General features: G+C 44.8%; 1 protein-coding gene across 1 annotated transcript in view; it reads right to left on the reverse strand.

The window, feature by feature from the left end:
- RAPGEF1 (Rap guanine nucleotide exchange factor 1) overlaps window positions 1-21,135 on the reverse strand; it is a 162,676-nt gene that overhangs the window by 69,470 nt on the left and 72,071 nt on the right. Inside the window, exons 2-6 of the mRNA XM_054997396.1 lie at window positions 16,362-16,501; window positions 8,820-8,998; window positions 7,186-7,342; window positions 2,455-2,543; window positions 2,165-2,317 (exon numbers count right to left, since the gene is read on the reverse strand). Coding sequence (XP_054853371.1) covers window positions 2,165-2,317; window positions 2,455-2,543; window positions 7,186-7,342; window positions 8,820-8,998; window positions 16,362-16,501 — 718 coding nt within the window. The remainder of the gene's footprint in view (window positions 1-2,164; window positions 2,318-2,454; window positions 2,544-7,185; window positions 7,343-8,819; window positions 8,999-16,361; window positions 16,502-21,135) is intronic.

Raw genomic sequence — 21,135 nt, forward strand, 5'->3', positions numbered from 1 at the left:
AAACTGCAGGGCGGCGTGTCTTTCCACTTTAGCACTGAAAGCATGCATTTGTCAATCAAGGCTGAGGCAGGGAAGAAAGCCTCCCCGCCACCCACCCCAAATCTCAGTGCACAGGAGGGAAAAGTTGTTTCCAACAGGACAGGCAGGCCTGGCAATGGCTGGGTTTTCCTGACACTGACATGCATGCACATTATTCAGAGTTCAGGCCACCCAGTTCACCCAAAACGCCTCTCATTTCAGTTCACTATTGAGAAAAACAGCACAGGAAATTCTTACCAGCAACCACAGCGCTCGAAAAAAGAAGCTTCTGCCAAACCACACAATGATCATATCCCTCGCCTTGTTGCTGGTGATTTAAAAAAAAAACCTGAAGCCGGGGGTGGGGGTGGGGGGAATCTACCCTTTCAAAACAATATTCAGAGTTTTTAATGGCTACTGCTACAGGCAGGAAGATACTGTAAGGAAAGCAGTAAGGAAATTAAGAGCAGCCTTTTTATTCTCACGTTCTTTCTCTTCCTGTGTGTGAGTTCCTCCCTGCCAAATCTTAGCACCTAAGTAAACATACTGGGAACCGTGAGAGTCTCTATGCGCATGACATTATTTGCAAGGGAGGCCTTGCTTGCATGCTGCCGTGCGCCACTGCTCACCAGCTGGTGTGCTGGGCAGACGCAGAATGGACACCCCCTGTCAAACACCCACATTGTGGGTGCTACGGGTTCAAAGCACAATGGCTGCGGAGGCTGCAGGAAGCAGAGAAGGCAGTTCAGGAAAGAGTCGGGAGCACAGACCCGAGGAGCGAGGCAAGGTAGAGCCCCATGGATGGACGTGCACAGCAGGGCAGAAATCCTCCCAGGAAACAGGCATGGGAAGGAGCAGGAAGGCAAGCCAAGGAAAGATGCCCGAGACTCAGAGAAGAAAGTAGTGGGCCCGTAAGATACAGAGCAAAGGAGTGGTGTGCGATTGGCCCTCTGGGATCAGGTGACTCTCATGCTCAAAGGATTCACTTCTGTGTTTTCTCATTCTTGTGTGAATGACCTGCAATGTAATCCTCCGACCTATGGCGAAGGGAGTAGGGAACCACTAACTGACCCTCCAGGCTCAGTGGTGCCCAACATCAGACCTTCTTCCCAACTACTCACATGTGATTCATGGGCAGCTGCGAGTTTCTCCCATAAGGGCATCTTTCATTTACAACTAAAATGACTGGACAGACAAGCCTAATATACTGCTGCTTTGCTTCAAAAACATCCGATAATGAAATACGGCAAGCATATTTCCAACTTCCAGGACTTTGTAAATGTATCAGCCGCTGCATCATTCATTCACGACTGAAAGTACCCAGCCAACAATTCTAGCAGTGGTTTTCCAAAGCATGTCCTGGGGGAACTCTGGAGCAGAGGTAGATCAACCTCCCTGAAAAACAGCTCGAGCTGGATCCAGACTAAATTTTCCAGGGGCAGAATGGCACTCCTGCTTCCTCAGTTCCATGGATCTCCACAAAATTCTGCTTCGGGGGGAAAGAGGATCTCTGAGGAACGACACGAAGGGGATCTTCAGAGGAAAGGGGGAATTGGTGGAAACTGCCAATTTAGTGTGGCTCCAACACCTTTCCTGCTTCGATGGACCTTCTCCTACAACATGCAGTTCCAGGGGAATGTTGGTTCTATTTTGGGGCACTCTCCAGGTTCACACAAGGCTTGGCGCCATGTAGGTAAAGGTGGTCCCCTGTGCAAGCACTGAGTCATTACTAACCCATGGGGGGACGTCACATCACGATGTTTTCCTGGCAGACTTTTTACGGGGTGGTTTGCCATTGCCTTCCCCAGTCATCTACACTTTACCCTCAGGAACCTGGGTTCTCATTTTACCGACCTCGGAAGGATGGAAGGCTGAGTCAACCTTGAGCCGGCTACCAGAACTGGCTTCCGCCAGGGTCAAACTCAGGTCATGAGCAGAGCTTGGGCTGCAGTACTGCCGCTTACCACTGTGTGCCATGGCGCCATGTAAACCTAGTATATATCTTCAAATATACCCCTGGAACCCTCTGCAACATTTAAGGATTTTGTGGAAGCCATGCAGGGTCTTCTTAGATGACAAGATAAGGGTTCGAGAAGTCTGAAAAACACTCACAGACAGTGACCAAGGCACCTCAGTGTTCAGTTACCTGTTTTCAGCTACCCGAATGCAAGGAAGGGGGGGCTTGGGAGGGGCGACCTCTTCGTCCGTGGAATCCGGCAAACCCTCTGCTGTCTGAGTCATCCCTGTCGTCTTGTTGAGAATCTCCATCTCACGATCCGTCAGGGGAAGCTCAGAAGGGCTGAGGAGGGTTAAAACATCACCGTCTGAATAAGGAGAGCTTAACGTTTCCCCACCTCCCAATTTCCGTGTCATGGCTCACCCCGCCCCCTAGGGCACTGCGACTGGCACCCCTTGTGAAATCCTGCCATTACTCACCTGTCAGATTTACATGCAGGCAAAATGGGCTTGACTGGACTTGTGGGGGAGGGGTGCTCCTGCTTCTCAATTGTGAGCTTGACCAGTTCCTAATAACAGCAATTAAAAAACACATGCAGAACAAAACTTAAGAACGTTCACAACGACATTCTTTCTATATGGGACCCTGAGATTCCTGCTTCAAAGTTTGGCTTTTGAAAGAGAAAGTGCATGAGGTGTCTGGGTCAAATTCCCACTCACCTACAAAGTTTATTCTGTGACCTGGGGCCACGTAGTCAAAAAATATAGGAAAGATTTAACTTCAAAACTGTTGTAATCCCATCCAATTTCAGTACCACCGCTTTTGTACTCTTGACTTTTCCATGCATAATTCTTTTTAAGAATTCTTCGGCAAAAAATGCACCAAGTAATTTCCCTAGTTTGTGGCAAACAGGCCCAGTAACATCTGATTAAGTCATCCATGGAAGTTTCTTGTTCTGTAAATGAAAACTTCATTATTCTCAAAGGTGCCACTAGATTTTGTTAAAAATGAATACAGAGGCTCTTAGGATGAACTCTGTGCCTATTAATTACCTTGTGTGAGATAACAAGGAGAAAACTATATTGTGAAAGCCGAATCTGCACAGCGAGGTGATATACACAAAAACAGCTCTCCAGAGATAATTATTTTCAAGCAGCTTCTAGGGGGTTCCTGTGCCATGTGAATCAGCCCCTGTTCCATAACCTTTTTCCTGAACTCTTATCTACCATGCAAAAGGAAACCCCAAAATGGAAGAACATTCGTTTGCCGTAAGTACCAAAGAAGAACATTCGTTTGCCGTAAGTACCAAAGAAGAACATTCGTTTGCCATAAGCACCAACAGTTTGCAGACAAACTGTAAGAGAAAACCCCACATCCAGGCTACGTGCAACACCCACATGACATAAGAGGCATCAGAGAGAGAAGTAGCCTCTGGAAAACAGAAGTGGAAGGCATGAGATCTACTAACCCTCAGAAAGAGCTGTAGGACCACAGAAGGGTACAAATGAACCCCTCCTGGGGGGCAGCTACATTGTAACAGACCACATCCCAAGGGGATGGGGGGATAGCTTCTATACAGATAAGAGCTTCAAGCCAAAAGAATGGCTTCTTGGAAGTTGAGTCAAGCTTTCTGGCCAGGTGCTTGAGCCATGCTGGGAAACCAATCCATTCCAATGAGTTTATTTTACACTGGGAACATTTATTTGTGTAAAGATTTTGGAAGGTGGCAGAAGGGTATTTAGAGGGAAATGGCTGCTCCGCCCAGAGTGAGGAGAAAAGCCCCATTCTTTACTGTCCAATCTCCACAGCCCTATTTTGACTGACTATTGGACAATTCAGATATTTCTACTGAAACATTTCATCTATTGCATTTTGAGAGGACAAAAATCAATTTTTATCTTTGATTTGGTGTTGAGATTTAAAGATCTTTACTTAATCTTTATTGCGTTGAACAACCATGATTTCTTCCAGGCAATCAAGCTTCTAAAGGAAAAACAAGCGGGTTTTTAAAAAAAAAATCAATGTAATTGTTGTAACTAACTACAGCGAATGGCAAACAGGGGAGAATCTTTCCCTAAACATCAGAGCTGCGCAACCACATCAGACGGAAGTCTGGGAGATCAGTTTTATTTTTGCATCAGGTTACTGGCATCAGAAATGCTAGTCTAAGCCCAATCGCGGTGGCTGAAAATAGCTGCTCGTGACAAGTTCATAGGAGTGGGTTATTCAAAATCCTAGGAATACAATGACAAGAAGCAGCCCATTCCCTCATCTACAACTGGACTGCTAACCAGGGCTTTTTTTCAGCTGGAACGCGGGGGAACGGAGTTCCGGCACCTCTTGAAAATGGTCACATGGCCAGCGGCCCCGCCCCCTGATCTCCATACAGAGGGGAGTTTAGATTGCCCTCTGCGCTGCATCTCTGTATGGAGATCAGGGGGCGGGGCCACTGGCCAAGTGACCATTTTCGCTGAGGGCAATTTAAACTTTTAAAAACTCCCCCCTTCTTCCAGCTGACCCAAAGTGATGTCATTGTGCTAACAATATTTTACAGTAACTCTCAACTTTGATGCGGGAGGGAGATTAAACTGGTCATACAAGCATCAAGGGATGGGAATCCAGTGATCTTCATGCACCTTGCCTTTCCCATACAGCCACCAGAAACAGAAGACTGCAGTCTCATGCACACCACCTGCGTGAAACGTACTTTTCAAACACACACACAAGAAACAAGGGAACCATCCTCAAGCACTATCTTAAGGATTAAACTTGTGCTACTGTCCTCTGTAGAAAATGCTTTTCATCCAGATCCAAAGCAAACGTAACGGACAACTGTCAGCCTCTGTTTTGCTCTGCCCATTTGGGGCATGTAGCCCTGCCCACTTGTCAGTTGTGTTGACAAATCAGTGCTGGAAAGAGATGGACTTCCCAGGCAATAGCGAGGGGTGCCCACTAGAGGCCTTTCAGAGAAAGAACCCACCATGTCCTGAGCTGCCCTACATTAATGGGATGGTTTGAAAGGCCAAGAAAAAGAAAAGTAGGGAAAAATCCACCCACCAAATCACCACTTTAAAAACAAAAGAGGTAAAAACATTAACCAAATGCAGGCTGATTCCGCACACATTGGATAATGCACTTTCAATGTACTTTATCAATCGTTTGAGGTGGGTTTTTTGTTCCGCACACAAAAAAATCCATTCCAAATTATCTATAAAGAGGATTGGAAGTGCATTATCCAACGTGTGCGGAATCGGCCGCAGTTTGGAATTTTATTGCTTCTGGCAGCCTGTCTGCGCAGGAGAGCCCACTTCAAAGAGCACACCGCTAACCTGAGTCCCTGGTAGGGACTTGTCACTAGCCCCACAAAGGTTATTTGTGAGGCTATGGTAGTCGGGAAGGAGGGATTGCTATTATTCTCCATGAGTCCTTCAACTTCCGTAGACTCCCAGTACAAGCTATAGCTGGTACTGACTGCATGTTCCTGTCTTTGGGGATTAAAGATAGACTGGGGGTATCCTGTTTGTTTACAGACCACCCAGCTCCCCCAAAAGCCCCCTTTCTGAGCTGGCAGAGCTGCTGGCAGGTATGGCGTTGGAGACGCCTACACTTATTGTTTTGGGGGACTTCAACATACAAGTCAGGCCCAGCTCAGGAATTGATAGCTTCCCTGGGAACCCTGGGCCTCGCCCAAGTACCGACAGGCCCTACACATGAAAGTGGTCATACCTTGGACTTAATATTTTGCACTGAACTTTGAGGGAAAGTCTTGTTCCAACGTTGGAGAGCCAGCCTGAATTGTGATCAGACCATCATCTGCTGAAGGCAAAAGTAAATATGGCCCTGACACCCTGCAAAATGAGGGGTCCAGTTAAAATGATTTGCCCACAAAAGCTCATGGACCCTCCTAGATTCCAAAATGCCTTGAGGGATTTTAGAATTCCAGACACATGCTCTATGGTAGCTTCTGCAGGAGCATGGAACACAAAGCTCCTTGAAGCTATTTGACACCATTGCTCCTTGCTGACCCCTCCAGCCCCGTGGTTTACCATGGAGCTGGCTGACCTAAGGAGGGTTGGAAGACATCTAGAAAGACGCTGGTGAAAAACTCACACAGAAACAGGTAGAGCATGCTACAGAACCCACCAGAGGACCTATGAAGCAGAAATGAAAGCAGCAAAGAAACGTTATTTCGCAACAACCACTGCGTCAGCTAGTTCACGACCATCCCAATTGTTTATGATATCCAGACACCTCCTAACCTCTAAATCTGAATCTTTACAGTCCCAAGAACAGACAATCAGCTGTAAGGCCTTTGCTAAGTTTTTTGCTGATAAAATAGCATGAATACACTCTGATCTAGACGCTAGCTGCAATGCAGACGAGATGAAAAAAATGCTTAATACACCATCTGGCTTACATTTGGAATGCCTTGAACCAATTACAATGACAGATCTTAACAGGATCCTGATGCCTATGAAAGCCACTACATGTGCGCTCGAGCCTTGCCCATCTTGGCTGTTAAAATCAAGTAAGGAACACATAAGTGAACCTCTTAGGTCTACTGTAAATCAATCACTAACTCAGGGCATTTTCTCCTGGTTGCTCAAACATACGGTTATCCGTCTGCTAATTAAAAAACTGGTTAAAAGTGGCAGGACTTTAATCTGGAGAACTCTCCTAGATTTCCACAAATGATGCAAAACTGAATTATTCCAAAAGACTTTTTACTGAGGTAGGAGGGCTGTAGGGAGAAGGGGGACTCAGATGCTTCGCTAATGAGTTAGGGACCACAGACTTCACCATTATGTTGCCTTACGTGCTATCTATTGCTTTAAGTATGTGCTCCTATGACCTACCTGTGCTTCATGTTGCCGAATGTCAGTCCTCGAATTGCTTATGCCCTGTTTCAGCGTTTCTTCAACTCTGCATTGGTTTCTTGCAAATACTATGTTTTTGAAAACTTGTATTTATTAACCCTATGGCATTGTTTAAGGAATTGTTCTTGATACTGACTGTACTAATCTCACACTGCGTAATCTGCCTTGAATTTCCGTGAGAAAGATGGATTATAAATGACATGAATAAATAAATCAAGATGGGAGCAGCGGACTGATGTTTCAACCCCCTTCTTAAAAGCTGTTGCCTTTGCTTTAATGGAACCATTTCCCCAGAGGAGGCAAAAAGGACATGCACCCTGCAGGACACCCTACCTTGACGCCATCTAGAACAGCCTTGATGACCCCTTTCACTGTGTTTACCACTTCTTTGTCTTCGGAGTTCACGCCTTCCAGCATCACTTGATCAGACCAACGAACCAGATTGGCCAAACTCTGGTACACCCGGCTGTAGCAGGAGGAGATGGCAGAGCTGGAGGGACAAAACCCATGAGAAAGACCGCACACAGAGGTTTCAGTAAACAAACTGCTGGCAAACTATCACTAGGTGATTTACTCCCATTTTGGTGTAGTGGTTAAGAGGGCAGGACTCTTAATCCAGAGAACCAGCTTTGATTCCTCACTCCTCCACTTGAAGCCAGCTGAGTGACCTTGGGTCACTCACAGCTTCTCGGAGCTCTCTCAGCCCCACCCACCTCACAGGGTGTTTGTTGTGGGGATAATAACAACATAGTTTGTAAACTGCTCTGAGTGGGTGTTAAGTCGTCCTGAAGGGTGGTGTATAAATCAAATGTTGTTGTTGTTGTTGTTATTTATACCCCACCCATCAACGTCTTAAGCAGATTCAGAACCTTTGACTTCATATATAGTATACGCAATCCAAGATAAGCACATGTCTTATTGGTTGCAATGAGCCAGGTATGGGGTACACACAATGAGTGAAACCCCACCAGGGGGATGACACGAATTTGGGACAGGGTTGGCAGCAGTGGAGAGCTAGGAAGCATGTCACAGAAGAGGAGGTTCTCTTCCAGGTCTAATGGTGGATCTAAACAAGAGGTGTCCTAAACAAAGACCAAATTCCACAGTGCGAACAACTTAGCAAAGGGCATCTGTGCAGCATCCCAGGAAAACAGGTTTACTTATTCACATAATTTCCTACCCCCATTTTATTCTCACAATCACCCTGTAAAATGGATTAGATAAGAGTGTTAGACTAGTCCAAGAAAGCAAATGAAATTCATGGGGATTTGGACACTGGTCTCTCTGGTCCCAGTCTGACATTCCAACCACTCCATTGGGCCATCAGTTTTCTAAGCTCCCCGCTCCTCCAACCACTGAAGCTCTAACTAATTCCCAGGGGGCTGCCCAATGTGCCCTGTGGTACAGTAATTGATCCTCATTTCCGTAGTTGTCATTCTAACATTGGATATGTTGGGTTTGCTCCCCTTGTCTCCCTAGTTACAAAAACAACACATTGTGGTTGCCGTTCATGGGAAAAAGTGGAACTGAACAACTTCCTTGTTACAGTTTTGCTTCCCCTGTTGCCAATACAAAACTCCCTGAGTTTGAATAGACACTGAACCATCTGTATGAATGTAACGACTTATGTTGGAAAGCAAAGCTCTGCCAAAGTTATGGCAGGGAAATATTCATAGTGAGCAGGTCTGCTATTCTCAGGTGAATGGCCAGGCTGAATCATCATTAACCACCACTCAAAAATGGGATGTTAAGAAATGGTGAATTCTGTGACCGACAGAAGTGATGCCGTTTGTGTCTCCTTGCCTACTTTGCATGATTTATTCTACCATGCCTCCGCCGACATAGAGAGAATGGCCATAAGTTTTAAAGTTGAGGAAACGTAAATGGATTTAAAGGAACCAGAGAGACGTTCCTCATTCAACGTTTGCACGTTCTCCTTCCTACTTCTCTCGCCAACCCTCTCTCACCTCTGTTGAATTCGTGGGTCTGTCTGGACCAGGGGCACGACTGCCTCCAGCACTTTCGTCGCCGATCCTGGCAGCATCTCCAGCACCTTCTTGTCAATTGCCATTTTGTCCACAATAGTCTTGAAATAGCGCAGGGCACTTACGACGTCCTTCTCTTTCTCCTCCAGCCAAATTAGATTCTAAATGGGGCAAGAAGAAGAAAAGAAAGGGTGGCCAGGGAGACACAACGGCACCCAAAGGTCTCCCTTAACTTGCCCCCCCCCCACTTGTCTGTGTGCCAGTGTCATCAATGCTGCAACCTGGCAGGGAGCAACGTGCCTTTTTCCCAATTAAAAACAAACAAAAGAGACAAGAAGATTATTTATTAAGACATTTCCCTCCGTTTACTGGAGGCTCAAAGCGGCTTACAAAAAGCATGTGCTAAAAATAGCTACAGCACAGCACAATTAAAACAAACAAATGAAAAACACCCCCCCCCCCCAAATTCTTACCACCACTCAAAATACCCAACGGACAGGGAAGTCAACACTTAACCTCAACTTTCTGAAAGGCTCAAGGAAGAATATAATTTAAAAGCAACACACACATTGAAAATAATAGTGAATTTACATTCCACTTCTCAGGCATGCAGGCACATAAATTCAACTCAAGGTCTCTGAAATAACCTCATTTTGACCACCTTCCTAACAGTAGGGGGAGCAGGGCTTGGTCCACAGCTTCAGGTTGGCCTTTCTAGAGAGATGGGGCAGAGACAAAAAATATCCAATTCCAGCCAAAAGACAGACATCATGTGAGGTGGAAACAGACAGGCAGATCTAAGAGACGTTGATTCCAGGAAAAATACAAAAAGGCTGATGATGGCAAGAGAAGGAATCCAGGCAAGGATGTGGCACTAGATGGAAGAATGGGCAAAAGCTTTGAAGACCCTGTTCTTGGTACATAATAGAAGGTATGGGCAGGGCTCATTTCGAGGGGGAACGCGCAGGAACGCAGTTCCAGTAATTCCCCCAAAAGGTCACATGTCAGGTGGCCCAGCCCACCTGACTCTCGGCCATTTGGGGCTCATTTCAGCCTGGATTGGGGCCGAAACAGCCCAGATCGGGCCTCTGACGGGTGGTGGATCACTCTCCCACTCAGCAGCAGCCCAATCCTGACTATTTTGGGCCCCTTTTCGGCTATTTTCAGCCCCCTTTTGCCATTTTGGGCCCAATTTCGGCCTCGAATGGCCAGGAGTGGGTCCAAAACAGCCAGGATGGGTGATGTCAGAGGGTGTGGCATATGCAAATCAGTTATGCTAATGACACACTTCCGGTGATGGCAAGGAGCATGGCATATGCAAATGAGTTATGCTAATGAGTTCCTCCAGCTCTTTTTCTACAAAATTACCCCTAGGTATGGGAAACAATGGCTCATTTTTAGCGCTCCTGAATTTCCTCTGGTCAGCAACTGAAAAATGAGAGCTTTTTTCTCTTAAGCATGTGAAGTTTGCCTATTCTGTTTCTCCCATCAAAATAAGAGAGAGTGATACAAGGAAAAGGAAAGAAAGGCTGTTAAAATATACAAACACCAACTGCTCAAACGGCACTTGTGCATGCTAATATTATATTTAGGACAGTGTGTGATCCATGCTTAAAAAAAACCTTTAAAATTTTGTTTTAAAAACCCTCACAAAATCTAAAATTTTGTGCCCAGAAAGGCCATAATTTACTGACTATATACATTGTCAAAATTAAAGAAGTGTATATTTTTTTCTTATTTTGCATAACTCTGTTTTTGCAAGAAAATGGGCAATAAAGGATTCCAGGCACTGCAGTCTCATCCCTCAGCCATCTTTTCAACTTTGGAGATTTTGGCAGGCACCACACACACACCTTCAAGGACATCTTCACAGCCATGGGGTCTGGTGTCTCCTCTCTTTTTAAAGGGAAGCGGAGATACCAGGGAAGCCCGACAAAGCTTCCCGTGTATGTATTGTGTGAGGAAGGAGAAAATGTTATAGGGCAGGGCTCATTTTGAGGGGGAACGCACAGGAACGCAGTTCCGGTAGTTCCCCAAGAGGTCACATGTCAGGTGGCCCAGCCCACCTGACTCTTGGCCATTTGGGGCCCGTTTCAGCCTGGATTGGGGCCGAAACGGCCCAGATCGGGCCTCTGACAGGTGGTGGATCACTCTCCCGCTCAGCAGCGGCCCGATCCTGACCATTTGGGGCCCCTTTTCGGCCATTTTCAGCCCCCTTTTGCCATTTTGGGCCCAATTTCGGCCTCGAATGGCCAGGATTGGGTCCAAAACAGCCAGGATGGGTGATGTCAGCGGATGTGGCATATGCAAATCAGTTATGCTAATGACACTCTTCCGGTGATGTCAAGGGGCGTGGCATATGATAGTGAGCTATGCTAATGAGCTATGCTAATGAGTTCCTCCAGCACTTTTTCTATGAAATGACCCGTTATAGGGTATGTAGTTAAACAAGTAATCCCCTGCAAGCATTTAGAAATCCTACAACAGTGGCACTCAGTGGCTTTTTGCTGTTACTATCAGGTAAAACAGCCACATGACTACTGTATGCACTGTGTGCCACTCCAGCAAACACATACTGTAATATAAGGTATAACTATTATAACTATAGATGCAGGTGAGTTAGCCGTGTTAGTCTGTAGTAGCAAAATCAGAGAGAGTCCAGTAGCACCTTTAGTGGATGCGACCAAGGCTAAGTTGGTTAATCTTAAAGGTGCTACTGGACTCTTTTTGGTATTATAACTATAACCTTGGTCGCATCCACCTGATTTTCCAGTCCCTAGCACAGGGCCTGCAGCTCACCTGTCCTCCCATCCCTCTGGCAGCAGCTGTTTCAAGGTGGGGACCACATGCCAACCATAAGCACCACTGGTCTTGCCCGCTTTCTTGGAGCACGGGGTGGGCAGCTGCCATACTGGGAATGGTGCTCAGAAGAGCTAAAGGTGGCTTCTGGGCTGCCAAGTGAGCATCCCTGTGCCGCAATTACAAGAGAAGGCCAATGGAGCATTTGAATCCCAGCTGCTCTTCTAGGATCTACCCTGCGGCTAGAACACTAAACCACCACTGAGGTGCATCACAGTGCATGTTGAAAGGACCAAAGAATGCAGAATTTCAGAGGCATTCCCTTCAGCAATCGTTATGAATCCAACTGCTGACCTAAAAATGCATCCTGCAAACCCAGGTACCATTTTTAACACTCTGATGGGCTTGTGTGTGTGTCTGCATTATGCCCAATAAGGCAAATTGTGTTTCAGACCACCAGTGATTACACTTCAGCTAAATTCCATCCTTCCAACCGTTAGCTAGTCTTGGCACCCCAAACACACCACCGCTCCTGCTGCTTTGCAAAACCCAGTGCGGCTCTGCAGAAATCTTAGGCCCATCTCTCACCCCGCCTAAGCTAACACCACCCTTCTCTCCACCATCCATCTAATCACTTGCCTGTAAACTAATCAAGCGGCTGCAGACAATAAAAAATGGATTGGAAGTTAACCCCCTTTGGATGTTAACTCCTCAAATGCCTGCCTTACAGGGACTGCCCGGAGGCTTCTTTTCTCTTTTCTTTTTTAAGTCAGCTGCATTAATGGGACATGCCCGCCATGGGAATACTCACACTTGACTATCTATGTGCCTAAAATTCCTCGACTGCTCTGGGATGGCCCGTCACAGATCCCTTCTGTGCCTTCTCCTGAGCCTTGGTTTTCTCATTTTTCCAGCTCGCCAAGCTATTGCCCAACCCTCTCTTCCCCGTGACCTTTACGCCTCCAACCACCCCACCCCGGCAGTCCCAAAGCCTCCTCCTGATTTCTTAAAGTTCTCCACCCTTTCTCCCTTACTGCCCCCTGCTTGACAGCTCTCTACCAGAACACTAACACGGCACCCTCTCCGTCTCCTTGCCCTCAACATTTCCTTCTGTGAAGCCCAAATGGAAGTAAAGCCTCTTGCCATACCCACTTTCTGTGCAGTTCAGGGCAAAAGCAGAGGGGTGAAAGGGAAGACAGTCAGTGAAGTAAACGTTATACATATTCTAAATTAAACAGTAATTTGAGAGTTATACATCTTATACAACCAAGAAGTATACAAACAATACATTCGTAAGAAACTTGGGAATAAAACAAGCAGTACCTTTAAATTTCTTTAAGATAATAATGTAATTATTTGGCTTCCCTGAGCCTAGATACATGACATTTCTCCTTCACTCTTCTTCGCTTCCCTCCCTCTAAGCTACTATATCAATTAATTTAGTCTAAATAATCAAAGAAATCCTTCCATTTTTTCCAGAAGTTGGTTATTGGCCTATTTTGTAGGTAAGTAGTTAGTTTGGCCATTGAATCATATTCATAAACTTTTCTCTCTCCACTCTGGGAGACTAGGACAAGCATCGGTTTTCCATTTTCCTGCGAATAATACTCTTGCTGCTGTCACCATATAACGGAAGAGACGACAAGTCTCCAGATATTAATAGTTCATATTGTGTTTTTTCTCTCAGCCTGCCGCCTTCTTTGAGAATTTGATCCGTTAATCTTGATACTATTTGGTGATAAGTCAACCAAGGAATGTTTTTGCCATAAGCCTGGATTTCTTGTCAGGTTTTTATGTTTCCTTCTTTATTTATCATTGATTTGTAGCTAGGTCGATGAATTTTTTTCCTAACTGCTGTGTCGTAGTAGGTGTTAATTGGTGACATCAATGGGGAAATTGATGGGCTCAATCTATTTCTGCATTGAAACTATATTTTAAGCAGACTATCCCTTACAATATGAGTCCCATCTTGTTTAAGAATAGATTTCCATGATTTCTTTATCCATAAATAATTATGGATACCTTCCTTAGCATCTGCTGTTTCCAATTTAATATGTCTGTTGCTTGGATTCATAATTCCAATCTGTTATCCAAACCAATGCCGCTGACTGATGATACAATTTAATATTCGGTACAGCTAGTCCTCCCCTATTTTTATCATCTTGTAATACTTTAAATCTTATCCTTGGTTTTTCTCTTTCCATATAAAGTCATTTATAGCTTTCTGCCATGTATTGAGAATCTTTTGTTCAATATCAATTGGAATCACTTGAAAAAGGAAATTTAATTTAGGTAAAATATTCATTTTGATAGCCGCAATTCTTCCTAACCATGAAATGTTTAAATTTTGCCATCTCTGCAAGTCTTCCGTAATTCCTGTCCAAACTTTTTGATAATTATCTTTGTAGAGATTCTCATTTTGTGATGATACATTTATCCCTAAATATCTTATTGGCTTTTATGGTCATGTTCCAGTTTTTTTAATTTTGGGGTTAAATTATTTCTTGCTTCAAACTTAATTTTCTTCTTTTTGGATGCTATTGCCATCAATATTCCTCTTAGATAGGCTTTACTTGCTTCCCAAATTGTTGTAGGGTTGGCATCATTTGTAGTGTTTATTCTAAAACAGTCAATTCTTGCCTGCATTTTTGCAATACATCCTCATTTAAAAGTAAAGTATCATCCAATCTCCATCTTTTTTCTCTCTTATTGCCTGTTTGACATACTATATCGGATTGTAATCCGCTATGATCTTTGGGGGGATTTCTACATTTTCTACCTGCATCAAAAGACTCTTAGATATCCAACACATATCTATTCTGGAGTATGTTTGATGTCTGTCTGAGAAGGATGTATAGTCTCTATCCTTTTTATGTAGCGATCTCCAGGCGTCCTCTACTTCCAAAACTGACATGTAATTGAATACACATTTAGGCAAATTTTGTCCTGTCCTTGTTGATCTATCAGTTTCACAGTTCAAGACACCATTCATGTCTCTGCAAATTAGAGTCTCTCCTTGAAAATCTAAAAATTTCTGGAAGAATCTCTCATAAAATTTCTTCTGGCCATCATTTGGTGAGTACAAAGAGACTAAAGTTCATATTTGTCCTTGAGGAAGTCTTATTTTTAAGGCCACATATCTCCCATCATCGTCTTTTAGTTCTTGTAGGATTTCAAAGTTTGAATTATTGATATATATGGCCATTTTTCTTCAATTGCAATGAAGATACGTAAACGTTACCTAATTTTTTACAATTTAGTAAATATTCTTGGACTTTTTAAATTTGGATTTCTTGAATGCATATAATATCTGCCCTTAATTTCTTCACTTGAATGAACATTCTTGATCTTTTAGTGGGAGAATTCAGTTCACATTAACTGAAATTATCTTAATCTCATGCATTTTTCTTCCTTCTTCTTATGCTTTCGTTTACTTATTGCTCCTTCTTTCTCTCTATCTGAGGAAGTGAAGAAAGGTTTCTTATTTGCTCAGCTGAGAGCACAGAGCAGGACTCGCCCAGAAGCTCTAGGGGAGGGGTGTCACGACTGGCTCTGGCCTCCTGGCATAAACCAGTCTCCTTGATTGGTCTTCTTGCAGTTCCCCACTTTCACCCAGAGCTAAATGATACTGCACAGACTGAATCCCTCCATTCAGAATCAGAAGGAACTCCTTCAATCCTAGTGACATCTGAAGAATCAGCTCAAGGGCTTCTGGTGCCTTCGGCCACTGTTAGTCTCACTCCCCACCCTGCACCAGCCAGCCTGTTGCTGGCCCAGGTGTGCTCCAAGCTGCCACAAAGGAGGAAGAAACCAAAACCTGGAGGGGAAAGAGCTGGCAGCCTCCTGCTCTTCTTCCCTTATTTGTTAACATCATTTATAGTCCACCTTTCTCACTGAGACTCAAGGCGAATTACATAGTGTAAGTCAATACGATTGCAGGGATGAGGCAGACAGGGTGGGACTTCTGCTTTATTCTGAGCTCTGAGCCACCCGGAAGGAGGGAGAGAGTGGAGCCTCCTCTGGTGGCCTCCTCTCTTCCTCCCTCATCCATGGGGGCTGGTGGGGAAGGCAAGCCAGGCCCACTACCGTGGCCACCACAAAGCTGGGGGAGGCCGCAGAGCTCGGTGTGGTGGAGCCAGTGGCGACTTGCTCTCCCCTCCCTCTTTCACAGGGAAGGGAGGCATGGCAAACCACTCACCCACCACAAAGCCGGAGGGAGGGAGCAGAGCCCAGCAGTGTAAAGCTGGTGACCACCTGTGTTTTTCTTCTCCCTCTTTCGTGGGGCATAGTGAGGTAGGGGAAGGTGAGCAAGGCAATCTGGGCGGTGGTGCTGGGGCTGCAGACACTGCTCAGCTCTGACGTTTGCCATTGGTAAGCATCTTGGTGCCTCCCTCCATGTGGACCACTAGGCAATCACCTAAGTATGCCTAGTGGCCAAGCCACCTCAGGGCATTTGCCTCTTTTGTTCGTTCCTCTCCCTTCGCTGCCACCCCACCCCCCAAAAACATGGGCCATGTTTGGGGATGGCAATTGCAAAGAAAGCCACAAAGTGCTCCAGAAAAGACAACTGCTGTATGAATGATACACCACAGACACATAAGCCTGGCAGGGGGAGGGGTATATTGGTAGCCAAGCCATGCTAACCATTCAGAAACTGCTCTGGTGCTGGCCAAGAAAATCTCAAGGCAGTCCCTGCCATTTCTGACATTTCTTCAAGTGGCTTACCTTATTTCCTGCCTTTTCAGGCGTCTTCTCCACGATGTCCGGCTGTTTCCCTTTCTTGGAGGGTGTTCGTTTTATTTTGGGTGAATGGAACTTGTCCATAAACTTCATGGTGAGTGAGGATAGATGGGAGCGCTGGGAGTCTAGGAAGAAAGAGCACAGAAATTTGCACCATCGAGCTGAGGAGCAACCCCACTCGTGCTGAGTGACAAGGCGGGCAGGGCCTGCACCTAGCGGGAGGCTTCACAGCTGACACAGCCCTGCCCAGCTTGGCCAGAAAACTCCCAAGTACTTTACGTGAGTCACACGAGGCAGCTCTAAGACTGAGGGTCACTAAGGAGTCCTGCCTGTCTCACACAAGCCTGGTCCCTTGCAATACAGCTATTATAAATTACAGCATACAGTTCTGGTCGCCACATTTCAAAAAATGTAATGCAGAGTTGGAAAATGTGTAAGAATGGGCAACCAACTTCTTCCAGAGGCTAAAGCACCTTCCTGACAAGGGGTGGGGGAGTTAAATAAGCTTTTATTTTTATTCCACTTTTATCCCTCAGACAATTAACAACACAGCAATAAGTTATGAGGACACAAAATATGCCAGCTCAAAGTAAGAATTTAAAAAAGACAACCAGAGGGTAGCATGCAAGAAGTTTATAAAATTATGCATGGAGTAAAGAGAGAACTTTTTGCTGCTTCTTACATTGTATTAGAACTCAGGGGAACCTTAAATAAACATATTGCTACAAGATATAGGACAGATACGAGGATGGACATCTTCAGGCAGCCACTGGCCTGTTGTGGGATCCACGGTTACGAGAGGTGGCAAATGGCCACTGGCCAAGACCATTTTAGAGGGGGGTTAGACAAATTCACAGGGGAGAATGAGGCTGTGGATAGCTGGATGACACCTCCAGAAGGTGCCTCTCTCTACCAGGTGCTGGTGATAACAATATCACAGGGCTGCTGCTCTGATGAGTTTCCAGGAAGCATCTGACTGGTCACCAGCAGACAGGATGTTGGACTAAATAGCCCTTTGAGCTAAACTAGCAGGGGGTTTCTACCTTTTAAAACCTCAGTTCCTATTTGCCAGAGATTACCAGAGATTAGTCATATACTCTCAACCTAGTCTACCGCACAGGCCTGTTGTAATGATAAAATAAAATGGAAAGAGGTGAGAGCGTTGTAAGTTATTTTGTGTCCTGCCTGGAGAGGAAACTGGGGTATTGATGATGATGATGATGATGATGATGATGATGATGATGATGATGAAGAAGAAGAAGAAGAAGAAGAAGAAGAAGAAGAAGAAGAAGAAGAAGAAGAAGAAGAAGAAGGAAGAACTGAGAGGAGAAGAGAAACTACAGAAAAGGACCTGAAATAATCTTGACAGAAGTTTACTAAGAAAAAGAGAAGCAGGGAAAAAAGATCACGAAAGGATTTCTCCTCCCTGCCACTCATTCCTGTGTGAGCTATTTCAGTCTCTGCACATGTTTTAAAGCTCAGAGGTCTCCGGCCCACAAGCTGCGCGTTTAACTGATTAGCTGTGAATCTAAATAAATCTACCCACTTTCATGGCAAGCGACTTGGCATGTATTTTGAGCAAACAGTGCTGGAAGAGGCCAAGGGGCCAACGGAGCCGCACAGCAAACAAAGGACTTCAAGGCTATGGCCAGCAAAGGCAGAGCTTCTGCTGCTTTTCTCTCTCTCTGTCCCCCTCTCTCTCTGAACCCATTCAAAGATGAGAATGCCTCCGTTACAAAGGACACCTGATTTCTATCCATCTGCAATTATGCTGGGCCAAGCAGAGTTTACCCTGGCACGGAACAGGGCACATCAAGAATCTTGGTTCTCGTTCTTTTATGGCAAAGTCCTATATTTCATGGCTGCTGGGAAATGAATTTTTAAAAACTCTGCTTTTGAAAGAATGGCTATAATTTGTTACCCAAATTTTGAAAGAATCTTTCTGGCAAGCAAGCAAGAATTGCCTTGTTGGATCCGACTCAGCTGGTCCGTCCAGCCCAGTGTTTGGTTTTCAAACAGTGACAAAGTCAGATGTCTTTGGGAAGCTCACAAGCATGACATGAGGGCCTTCCCGTTTTTGCTGGCAGCTGCTGGTAGACTGCATCTGTGCATGGAGGATCCAATCTTAGTTACACTTGAGGAGCTGAAGACAAACCATGAATGTGTCTAATCCTTTATGGCTTCAGCTGGGTATGTGTGTTGGTCTGTAGGGGAAGAGCAAAATTCAGGTCCCGTAGCACATTAAAGACCAACTAGATTTCCAGGCTATGAGCTTTTGGGAGTCAGAACTCCCTTCTGATGAAGGTATCTGACAAAGGGAGCTCCAACACTCAAAAGTTCATACTTTGGAAATTTAGTTAATCTTTAAGGAGCTACTGGACCCCAATCTTGCTCTAATCCTTTGTAAGATTAGAATCTCTTTCCAGGGCCAGGTCAAGGTATCCATCTAATCCAACATTCCGTTTTCAAAAAGCACCCAGCTTCTAGAAGTTCACAAAACTGGCATAAAAGGGATGGCTTTCCCCTGTTTTTGGTCTCACCACCTGCCATTAAGAAATACACTACCTCTCTACACGGAAGCTCCATTTTGCTTTTCAGAACACCGTTTTTATTCCATAGTTGTATTCGTTTTTAAGATTTATAGTCTGTCCTTCCATTTAAGGATTCAAGGTTGTTGTTTTTTACCAGCCTACAAAGTCGATGCTAGCCATGCTAACAACTGGAAGGGGGAAACAAAGCAGCAAACTGGCACTTCCCCAGCTTACAGAAGCAGGTCTGTCTGGTTTCCCTGATGAAATTCTAATGCGCCATTGGCCACCAGACAAGTGGCAACTCACAAGTCCGACTGAAGTATCACAGCAAACAGGAAAAAAAGCATTTTCAATTTCTCTCTGGCTTAAGTAAGAAAAAACACCCTCAGGGTGATGAATTCTACACTTGTGTGTTAAACCTATACAACCAGCTAAGCTGGCTCCATTGAGTAAGTGAACATGGGTCATCACCACATATATACAGCTGCCCAGCTGAGTCACGCTGAAGCAGCCAAGCACTCAGAAAGAGCAAATGGCAACTTAGCAGAATGAAGCGTTTAGCTTATAACTTTAACCCTGACAACTTTCATCTCTAGCTTGTTCCTGTTTCAGTGGGGTGTTGTGATTGCATCATATGCCGGGGTCTTTTTACCCATTTCCCTCCCAAAGTCAAACTGCATTTTTGCCCATGAAGAATGCTAGAACTGCATTTGCTACTTAATCAGAAAGAAAATGGATTCGTTTGAAATGCGGTGCTGGAGGAGAGTTTTGCGGATACCATGGATGGCCAAAAAAACAAAAAAGTGGGTACCAGATCAAATCAAGCCGGAATTGTCCCTAGAAGCTAAAATGACAAAACTGAAGCTGTCGTGCTTTGGTCACATCATGAGAAGACAAGATTTTCTGGAAACATCAATAATGCTAGGAAAAGTGGAAGGCAGTAGGAAAAGAAGACCCAAAATGAGACGGCTTGACTCAATAAAAGAGGCCACGTCCCTCAATTTGCAGGATCTGAGCCTGTTAACGATGGGACGTTTTGGAGGTCTTTCATTCATAGGGTTGCCATAAGTCGGAATCAACTTGACAGCACATAACACACACACACACACACACACACACACACACACACACACACTCACTCACTCACTCACTCACTCACTCACTCACTCACTCACTCACTCACTCTTAATCAATAGCCTGCTATACTTCCAAGAAGATTCCTAAATGTGCACCCTGGCATTTGACATCACCAGAACAAATGCTGTGGGTGGAGTTCGCCAAGGTGTGTGATATGTGTGTTTTCAAGTCATTGTAATATGTCTCTTGAGTTGGATATTTAAAAAGAAAGTGAAGGGTGGGAGGGGGGTATGTATGGCCATGGGCCTGGCCAGCAGTCCCTTTTGTCTCGTACACCATGGTTCGTTTCCCTGCATAGTTCTGCCTGCATAGTACCTTTCCCTGCATAGTACCTTTTCCAGAGAGCACCAACAGAAGTCACACATCACCAGCCAGGCTCAATCCACATGACCAGAGAGCCTGGCACAATCCTGATGGTACCTAGAAATCCTTCAACCAATGAATAAATGTACCAGGCTCGTCACAACCACTACAACTTAATTTCATGTGGAATATGGCAAGCAAAAAACAGAAAAGGAAGATACTCTTAATTTAAACCAAAACTCTCAAAACAACATTTACATAACATCAAGCCAAACACGGGGGAACCCTCCAACAACATCTTGTAAATAACATTTCTCAAAAGAAACACTTCTAATCCAATTTCTCGTATTTGAAGTGAATGTCTACATAATTCCAGTCCTAACAATCGATTAAAGCCCTGCCTCTTATACTCATGCTTCGTATCCGTTAAATAGCAAATAATCTTATGCTCTGAGTATTGCTCGTATTAAATATTAAGCCATTCCAAAGATGTTTCTACATCTTCCTGCATCTTATTCTTACGCTCAAAAATTCCAGCCTTTGAGGTCTTGTTTTATCTCTATATAAAACATGGCCTGTGCAGAAAATGCCATGAATCACTTCTATAATTAGACTACTGATTCAACCTGTACCACTTCCTATTAGAAGCATTAATAAATGACTTCCAGTGCAGTGATCTCTGGCAAGAAGGAAAAATGGCTACAGCGACAACATTCCTTCCACACATTTCCTGTTCTCGATTTGCTTCTAAGGAAGACTAGAATTTAAAAGCAAACCCTGAATATTGT

This window comes from Eublepharis macularius, chromosome 14 (genome assembly GCF_028583425.1).
Source record: "Eublepharis macularius isolate TG4126 chromosome 14, MPM_Emac_v1.0, whole genome shotgun sequence".
Classification (NCBI taxonomy): Eukaryota; Metazoa; Chordata; class Lepidosauria; order Squamata; family Eublepharidae; genus Eublepharis; species Eublepharis macularius.